General features: G+C 42.8%; 1 protein-coding gene across 4 annotated transcripts in view; it reads left to right on the forward strand.

The window, feature by feature from the left end:
• Positions 1 to 9,965, forward strand: part of ADK (adenosine kinase) — a 636,511-nt gene that overhangs the window by 21,087 nt on the left and 605,459 nt on the right. For 2 of the 4 annotated variants that reach the window (XM_011991171.1, XM_011991172.1), the window contains exon 1: positions 3,507 to 3,905. The exons of the other annotated variants lie outside the window; for them this stretch is intronic. In XM_011991171.1, coding sequence (XP_011846561.1) covers positions 3,892 to 3,905 — 14 coding nt within the window. In that variant the 5' untranslated portion in view covers positions 3,507 to 3,891. Of the gene's footprint in view, positions 1 to 3,506; positions 3,906 to 9,965 lie in introns of those variants that run through there. 4 annotated transcript variants of the gene reach the window in all.

The following is a 9,965-nucleotide window of genomic DNA, read 5'->3' on the forward strand; positions in this document are numbered from 1 at the left end:
ATTAACTATTTTAATGTTGCAGACCCATATCTTCCCTTAATTATACTGAATTTAGTATATTTGTTAAAATATAAAGTTTTAAGACTACCTGTTTTGGTATCAAAATTAGTTTTTTTTTGTTTTTTTTTTTTTTTTTTTTTTTTTTTGAGATGCAGTCTTGCTCTGTGGTCCAGGCTGGAGTGCAGTGGCGCAATCTCCACTCACTGCAAGCTCCACCTTGGGTTCACGCCATTCTGCTGCCTCAGTCTCCCAAGTAGCTGGGACTACAGGCGCCCGTCACCACACCTGGCTAATTTTTTTTGTATTTTTAGTAGAGATGGGGTTACACTGTGTTAGCCAGGATGGTCTCAATCTCCTGACCTTGTGATCCGTCCGCCTTGGCCTCCCAAAGTGCTGGGATTACAGGTATGACCCACTGCGCCCGGCTAGTTTTTTTTAATTTGAATTTTTTTTTTTTTTTTTTTTTGGAGACGGAGGCTTGCTCTTGTTGCCCAGGCTGGAGTACAGTGGAGCAATCTCAGCTCACTGCAACCTCCGCCTCCCAGGTTCAAGTGATTCCCCTGCCTCAGCCTCCCAGGTAGCTAGAACTATAGGTGTGTGCCACCAGGCCCAGCTAATTCTTGTATTTTTAGTAGAGATGGGGTTTCACCGTATTGGCCAGGCTGGTCTCGAACTCCTGACCTTGTGGTCCTCCCACCTTAGCCTCCCAAAGTGCTGGGATTACAGGCATAAGCCACAGCGCATGGCTTTAATTTGAAAATTTTAATGTTACAAATCAAAGGTGGGTGTTACCAAAGTATGTTAAGCATGAGCAAAAGTGCATTTGATTGTTCAGAGGGCCAAGTTCATGTTAGTTTTGGGATCATGCCTCCAGAGATGTAAGTTCAACTATTATGATAATAACAAAGTAATAATTATGCCATGTGCCAAGGATTCTATTAGACTCTTTACTATAGTTAAATTTTAATCTTCACAGTGCCCTGAACAGCATGTAATGGGTAAACCGAGGGACAGACAGATTAAGAACCAGTTTAAAGGCCCGACGTGGTGGCTCATGCCTGTATTCCCAGCATTTTGGGTGGCCGAGGTGGGCGGATCACTTGAGGTCAGGAGTTCAAGCCCAACCTGGCCAACACGGTGAAACCTTGTCTCTACTAAAAACACGAAAAAAAAAAATTAGCTAGGCATAGTGGTGCATGCCTTTAGTCCTAGCTACTCAGGAGGCTGAGGTGGGAGAAATGCTTGAACCTCCGGGATGGGGTGGGGGGGTGGGGGTGGAGGTTGCAGTGAGCCAAGATCATGGTACTGCACTCCAGCCTGGGTGACAGAGTGAGACTCCATCTCAAAAACAAAAACAAACAAACAAAAAAACAGCTTAAAGTCATGCAGGTAATAGGAAGTCAAGCAGAAGTTGCAAACCAGGTATCTCTTGCTACCTTTACAGCCTTGCTACTCAGCCTGGCCCACAGACCAGAAGCAATTGGTGAGACCTGGGAACATAAAGAAATGCAAAGTTTTGGTTACTGATACCTGCAGTGCCAAACCTGCATTTTAACAAGATCCACGAGATTTGTATGCATGTTAAAAGTTTGAAAAGCACAGTTTGAAATGTGGATTATCTATCAACATTTTCCACAAGAGAAGGTGGGTAACTCTAGTCAGTGTCTCCACACTTTGAATTGCTAATTCAGCTGCTGCTTTGCTTCAGATCCTGTTTAATCCAGAGGAACAACTGACTAATTCTGCTTGTGGACCTTCGGTCAAAGTCTTAACCACACCAAGTATAGCTCAGTGTTTTAACAGCTTTTACTCATGGACTGAACACATTAGTTTTATAGACCATGGCTTCATTCTGGATAGGCATTTCCCAAATTAAAGAGAACAATGCTAAAAATAGCATTTTCTAAGGAAACTTGAAATCTTCTGGAATTTTGATGTGTTTTATGGCTAGCAAGGAAACAGATTTGTATAAACTGGCTTCCTTACTAATTTGATTTTGTGAACTTAATTATTCTATCACAGGGACAGTGATAGGGAAGGCTAACTTAGACTGTAGAGCAGCACTGTTCTGTATAAATATAATGCAAGATTCCTGCAATTTTAAATTTTCTAGTAGCAACATTAAAAAAGATAAAAAGAGCCCAGGAGTGTTGACTCACACCTGGAAGGCTAAGGTGGGCACATCACTTGAGGCCAGGAGTTTGAGACCAGCCTGGCCAACACAGTGAAACTCCGTCTCTACCAAAAATACAAAAAAATTTAGCCAGGCATGGTGGCGCATGCCTGTAGTCCCAGCTACTCAGGAGCCTGAGGCACGAGAATCACTTGAATCCAGGAGGCGGAGGTTGGAGATCATGCCACTGTACTCCAAGACTCTATCTCAAAAAAAAAAAAAAAAAAGTGAAATGTAGTCCAACCAAAACAATACAATTGTGTTTAATGGAAAAATATATTGTTTCAGTTATAAAATTTAAATGAATTAAAATTAAATAAATTAAAAATTAAGTTCTTCAGTCCCATCAGCCAATTTCAATATCTGATGGTATTGGGTTGCTTCTGATGTAACTGATTTCAGACATATGAAATTGATCACCATCCTAGATGGTCAGTAAGTGAATGCCACTGGATATTGTAGTCTATTAATGACATTGTATAACGGGGCCCAGTCATTCACACCTATATTCCCAGTGCTTTGGGAGGCCAAGGTGGGAGGGTTGCTTGAGGCTAGGAGTTCAAGACCAGCCTGGGCAATGTAGTGAGACCCTGTCTCTAAAAAAATAAAAAAAGAAAATAAAAAAAATTATTGCACAGAGAATAAAGCAATAAAGAAAAACAATTTAGATCATAAAGCATTTACTGATTCCCCCCTTTTCATAGTTGGGGTTAATTTTCCTTTTATTGGTTCATAGTTTCTTAACCCTTCAACTGCATTAAACCTGTAAGATTGGAGTCAGGAGTTAGGGAGCCATACACTTTTCCCCTCTATGGTCTTAGATTCTTTTTTTTATAGCCGGCATGCTTCTCTGGAAAGTGAGGTAATTAAGTGTGTCAAATAGGATAGTCTTGAGTGGGGCCCAGAGGCTGTAAAATTTTATGTCTGTACCTGATTCACCTGGCAACTTGCTAAAAATACCGATGTCCAGGCCTTACCTTTCTAGATTCTGATACATAAAGTGACACTTTCCATATTAAATAAACTGCTCTAAGTGTTTCTGAAGTTCAGGAACGTTTGGGACCATCAGATCCAGCAATTGACTCTCAAAGGCTGCGGACTGGAATTAGCACGTCGTGCTGCTGTTGCCAGGCGTTTTACTTTTTCCTAGGCTGAGGCTTCCCAGGCTGTTGCTTTTTTCCCCCCCACCTTTGCAGATGGATTTTGCTGGCTGTTAAATCCCATTCCCGAAGACCTGCCCTGACATCGCCTCTTTCCTAAGTGCTGTTAAAGGGACCTGAGCTTGCCGAGGTAGACCGTGGCCATGTGACTGCTAAACTGGTTGCCAGAGGCGCGGCCATTTTTGGGGCGGGCACCCAATCTCTCGCCTTGTAAACTGCGGGGTGACGGGGACGCTGTTACCAGGACTCAAGATGGCCACTGCGCCCGCTAGTCAGCTCGCTAGCCCGCGCGCCAGCGAGCTGGCACGAGACACGCGGTGGCCCGCGGCGTCTGGGGACGATCTCCAGCCCTTCGCCCGGGGCGGAGCGCCCGCCCTCCCTCCAATCAGCATTCGCGGCCGGCTTGCCAGGGGCCGCCCGCGCGCGGGGTGTGTGAGGACGCGCTCCCAGTCGCTGAGTGCCTGAGCCGGGAAGCAGTTGCTGTGGTACCTGCTGCTGCCCGAGCGGACGTAGAGCATCGGACGCGGGCGCCGTGGCGTGGGGCAGGAGAGCGAAGCCATGACGTCCGTCAGGTAACGAGCGGGCGGCTGCCTCGAGTGCTCCGGGCTGGGCGTTAGCCTCCTGAGCGCCTGAGCACTGTCGCTCCTTCTCGCGGGTGGTCTGGAGCCTGCCTCCGCCGCTGGACCCCCTCGTGTTGGGGGTTCCCTCCGCACTTTTCATTTGGGCATTTCTGCTTTCCTCAGAAGTTTTCGGGTCTGTGGCACACTGGGGAGTCCTGTGTGTCGCTGCTTGGTTGAGGTGACCCTCGCCCAGATTCCAGGGTTGCGAGCGTTCTTGGATGTGTAGTGGATTTCACATGAAAAATGTGCCCCACCCGCGCCCCCGGGGGCGGCCCAGGGCCCGAGGGAGCGTGGCGTGCATAGTATGTGTCATGTCTGCGTGTCATGTCCTCTGACAGAACTTCATTGTTAGCCGGGAGCAGACCTGCAAAGTTGGCCCTTCTCTGATGCAGGTATATTGCCCTCAAGTTGTGAAATTGTGTGTCTCTAAAATGTTTGCTCAAGACTGGAATTAGGACCTTGGTTCCCGAAGGTACCATCTTGTTTTCTTTACTCCTTTTATCTGAGAGTCACAAGTAAAATGAGTTGGGAGATACTGGGCATGTGGCGAAAGCCGTGAAACTGGAGACTTCCCCCAGTTGCCCTTCCAGTTTGGAAGGTTCTTTTTTTGTTAATGGGGACAGGATAATGGGCTTGTCCACTTTCTCTCAGTAGCCTTGACTGTTTAATTTACGCTAGTTCAACTATTTATAAAAAGAGATAAATTACCGTATGTACCCAGTGTTCTGACTGGCCTGCTTAAAAGCAGAACTTGGGCTTTATTGTCCCAGAGAAAGGGAGGCCCCAGCACAAAAATGTGAAGAGAAATAAAATAAGCTCATTTTTGGTCTATGAGCTTTCCAGGCTCCACCCGTCCTGGTGATTTAAGGGCTTCTCAATGGCAATTTTTACTACATTGTGTTTAAGAGATAGCTTGGGAACCTAACCCTCAGTAGGATCAGTAAGATCTAACTGTGCTGAACTCGGACACAGTCTGTCTCTTAAATTGCATAATTTTATATATTTTTTATATATATATATATATATTTTTTTTTTTTTGAGACAGAGTTTTGCTCTTGTTGCCCAGACTGGAGTGCAATGGCACGATCTCTGCTCACTGCAACCTCCGCCTCCCTGGTTCAAACGATTCTCCTGCCTCAGCCTCCCAAGTAGCTGGAATTACAGGTGTCCACCACCACACCAGGCTAATTTTGTAGTTTTAGTAGAGATGGGGCTTCACCATATTGGCCAGGCTGGTCTTGAACTCCTGACCTCAAGTGATCCACCCGCCTCGGCCTCCCAAAGTGTTGGGATTACAGGCATGAGCTACCGCCACCGGCCTAAATTGCCTAATTCTGTACTAAGATAGACAACGTACTTATCTCATTATGCAGAAGGAGATTCAGGTGCTGAAACATGGTGACCCTTCCCTCCGCCATGGAAAGATTTCACAGTAAATTATATTGGGGCATATAAATCTAGCTTTTAAAGCTAACAGTATTTTAGGATGAATTAGAATTAGGCTGTTATAGCCAGAGTTAATTCCCCTTCTCATTATCACAGGATGCTACTAATTAGGTGTAGGGGTCAAATACTTTCTGTGTTAAGAATCAGTTGTTATGTGGATTCAGTTTTAATTGACTATCATCTTCCTGACCCTGTCTCATTGGAGAAACATCCAAATCTAAAGCTTCTGCTGTTTAATAAGTGACAGCAGTATGTATCTTTTAATGTAGGGGTTGATAGTTGTTTTTAAAAGACTAATGTAAAGGTTGACACCATCCTTACTTGACATGTTTTGAAAGGATGGATAACTGATAATAAAATTTATTTATGCTTGTTTCTTGAGATGTCAGTCTGTATTTTACATAATCTTGAACTATAGTAACATGGCTCGAAAAAGCTCTTTTAGATGTGATTTAAACTAGCTATTACATTTTACACCTGAGGAAACTGAGACAAAGAAAAGTTGAGTGCCTTGTGCAAAATCATTGGCAAAGTTAGGAATTGAATCTAGATTTCCATGATCTAGTGCTCTGCATGGTGCCTTTATAGAGACAATATACTACTTAAATTTCCTGAAAAAGCTGTTTCTGTGGACAGAAATTGTGAAGTATCATGAGAGACAACTATAGTAACTCTTTTACTTTCTTCTTATCCTGCAATGAACTTGGTAACTGGGGTTCAGAAGTAGGCAGGGTTAACCAAGAGAACACAACTGCTAGGTGTTGGGGGGAAGAGCAGGGAGGCCACTGAAAGTGAAGTGACTCTATATGGTGATAGTTTTCAATGAGCTGGTCATCCTACAGATACCAGCCATTTCCTGGTGAACACTACATTTAATGCAATTATGTCATATCTTTAGTTTTTGCAATTATGATATCAGACATGTTCCTGTCAGAGGCATTTGAGCCAGAGCGACTCCATCTTGATAGGGGCTGGGTAAAAGAAGGCTGAGACCTGCTGGGGTGCATTCCTAGGAGGTTAGGCATTCTTAGTCACAGGATGAGATAGGAGATTGGCAGAAGACATAGGTCACAAAGACCCTACAACAGGATGCAGTAAAGAAGCCAGCAAAAACTCACCAAAACCAAGATGGTGATGAGAGTGACATCTGGTCATACTCACTGCTTATTATACACTAATTATAATGTATTAGCATGATAAAATACTCTCCCACCAGTGCCATGACAATTTACAAATGCCATGGCAACGTTCAGACCTTACCCTATATAGTCTAAAAAAGTGAGAGACCCTTAGTTCTGAGAAATCATCACCCCTTTCCTGGAAAACTCGTGATTAATCCACCCCTTGTTTAGCATACAATCAAGAAATAACAATATACTTAGTTGAGCAGCCCATACCCCTGCTCTGTCTTTGGAATTGTCATCTTTTTGTTTCTTTAGTTCTCTAATAGACTTGCTTTCACTCTATGGACTTGCCCTGAATTCTTTCTTGCATGATGTCTAAGAACCCTCTTAGGGTCTAGATCGGGACCCCTTTCTGTTAACATTCCCATTTTGTGCTCAGTCTAACAGTAGCCTAAAAGGTAGGTATTATTGACTCCCTTTTACTGATAAGCTGAATGATTACAAGATATCCAACTCTGACTTTGTGTCCAATGTTCTTGTTTTTACACCACCCTTAATTGTTGCTAAATATAGTACTATGTGACTCTTTTCATAGCAATGGCTATGAAAGAATATAGGATTGAAAATCAATGAGGACTAATGGTTAGAATATCTTGGGCCCAATTGAGAGCCTTTTTTGAGTTACCGATCTTCCATTTCTCTTTTCTTTCTTTCTTTCTTTCTTTTTTTTTAAATTATTTTTTGAGAGGGAGTCTTGCTCTGTCACCCAGGGTGGAGTGCAGTGGTGGGATCTCAGCTCACTGCAACCTCCGCCTCCCGGATTGAAGTGATTCACCTGCCTCAGCCTCCTGAGTAGCTGGGTTTACAGATGCCCACCACCACGCCCAGCAAATTTTTGTGTTTTTAGTAGAGACAGGTTTCATCATGTTGGCCAGGCTAGTCTTTTTTTTTTTTTTTGAGACGGAGTCTCACTCTGTCGCCCACGCTGGAGTGCAGTGATGGGATCTCGGCTAACTTGAAGCTCCGCCTGCCGGGTTCACACCATTCTCCTGCCTCAGCCTCCCTAGTAACTGGGACTACAGGCACCCGCCACCATGCCAGGCTAATTTTTTGTATTTTTAGTAGAAACGGGGTTTCACCTGTTAGCCAGGATGGTCTCGATCTCCTGACCTCATGATCTGCCCGCCTTGGCCTCCCAAAGTACTGGGATTACAGGCATGAGCCACTGTGCCCGGTTGGCCATGCTGGTCTTGAATTCCTGATCTCGTGATCCACCCACCTAGGCCTTCCAAAGTGCTGGGATTACAGGTGTGAGCTACTGCACCCAGCCCCATTTCTCTTTTCTATTCTGTACATTTGTTTGATGAAGTAACTCAGTAGAGACACTAATGTGCATCCTACCAGTGTTGCTGGATAAGTGTAAAAGTGCTTTTAAATTTTAAAGCATTTAAAAAATAGAATAAAAGCACTTTGAGCCCTCTAGAGAATGGTGTCATGTGAGAAAAAATGTTTAAATCTTAAATTTTTAGACAGGAAACAAACTTACCTAATTTTATCATTTTACAGTTGAATTAAAGCCCAGAGATAGTGTGATGTGTTTAAGTTCACACAGTTACATATCGAACTAGATATGAGATCTCTGGATACCTTGTTCAGTTCCCTTTCTAGTGTAGTATTCAACTCTGAGGAATTCCTAAATAATGATTTTAAATGAAAACTTTTTTTTTTTTTTTTTAAACTTAAGATCTTTGAATTTGGCTGGAGATAGTATTTCATCATTTGTATTCTATTCTACTACTTAATTACTGATTAAGAGTCTAAATTTACAGCCTCTGAAGCCACATGTCCTTGGAGAACAACTTATATCTTTTGTTATATAGATCAGATTCCTACTGGTCTTCATTTGGGAAATGATAGAACATATTTGATAAATTGATGCTTTTGTCATTTTAAATTGGCACAATAGTGAAGTTAGTGCCTGAGTTAAATTCAGGAGACAGAGGAAGATGTAGAATGTCAGGATTCAAAGAGGATCTTAGCATTTTACTTTTTTTCCTTTTCTATACTGGACCTTGTATCCAAAGTGAAGTGAAATGTCCTACTTAGACCTAGTGGTAGAGCCTAAGATAGAATTTAGATCTTCTGACTCCTACTTTATGTATTTTTCACTGAGCAACACTATTTCAAAATTCCCCTCTGAATATTGCCTTGTTTTCCTAACATCAGTGTCTAGTCTGGTTTTGGGCATTGCTTACAGCTTGGGTTTGTGCCAGGGAAGACTAGGAAATGGAGTTGGGGAGTATTTATTGTAGAGCTAAGGAGTCCTATTCTTTGGTCTGCCCAGATAGGTCAGGTCAGGTTTGGTCTACAACTATTCTGGGACTCTGGACATTACTGTGCCTTACATGATGATTCTGGAACCCACTTTTGTGGGTTAAAGCCTACATTGGAAAATTTATGTGGGCAGTGGGTGGGGTCGTGGGGTATTTTCCTTCTAACACTCAAAACTTTTTGAGGTATGTCCAATAGAATCTGCCAAGCCACTCAGAACATTCATATGGAGACTAAAATCTGGCTAAGATTGAAACTGTCTTTGTTGAGTTGGTTTCTTTAGAGCCTTAAAACTGAGTTTTCAAACTCATTTTTACCTGTGTTTTTAAAATAAGAATTGTAAATTCACATTACTGGACAATTTTTTTTTATGCGGTGGGATTTTTTTAGAGAGGTAAGTGAGCTTTTGAAATAAAATGAAATTGTTTCATTTATGGAATATTTTGAAGGACTAAAACAGGAATCTTTATTATTTATTTATTTTTGAGACACAGTTATACTCTTATTGCCCAGGCTGGAGTGCAATGGCACGATCTCTGCTCACTGCAACCTCCACCTCCCGGGTTCAAGCAATTCTCCTGTCTCAGCCTCCTGAGTAGCTGGAATTACAGGCACATGCCACCACGCCCGGCTAATTTTTATATTTTTAGCAGAGATGGGGTTTCATCATGTTGGTCAGGCTGATCTCAAACTCCTGCCTCAGCCTCCCAAAGTGCTGGGATCACAGATGTGAGCCACCGTGCCTGGCCAAGAATCTTTCTTTCATGTGCAACGTTGTCAGCTGTTAATGCTCCCATTTATAAATAGGTCATCTTTGTTTGAAAAAAAGCATATAAGGTTTTCTAACTCCAAATCTTTGCAGCCACAACATTGCTACATTAAGCAGAATTGTCAAAGATAAAACTTGAACCAAAGTGATTTTCTCGACTGTTTGAATGTTAACCCTTTCCTGCAATATTGGTTAACAGTCACGTCTCCCTACTTCTTCATACCTCCTTGGTTTTATTTTATTTTTTTATTTTTTGAGACAGGGTCTTGCCCTGTTGCCCTTGCTGGAGTGTGGTGGTATGAACAGAGTTCACTGCAACCTCAACCTCCAGGCTTAAGTGAT

This window comes from Mandrillus leucophaeus, unplaced genomic scaffold (genome assembly GCF_000951045.1).
Source record: "Mandrillus leucophaeus isolate KB7577 unplaced genomic scaffold, Mleu.le_1.0 Scaffold39, whole genome shotgun sequence".
Taxonomy (NCBI): Eukaryota; Metazoa; Chordata; class Mammalia; order Primates; family Cercopithecidae; genus Mandrillus; species Mandrillus leucophaeus.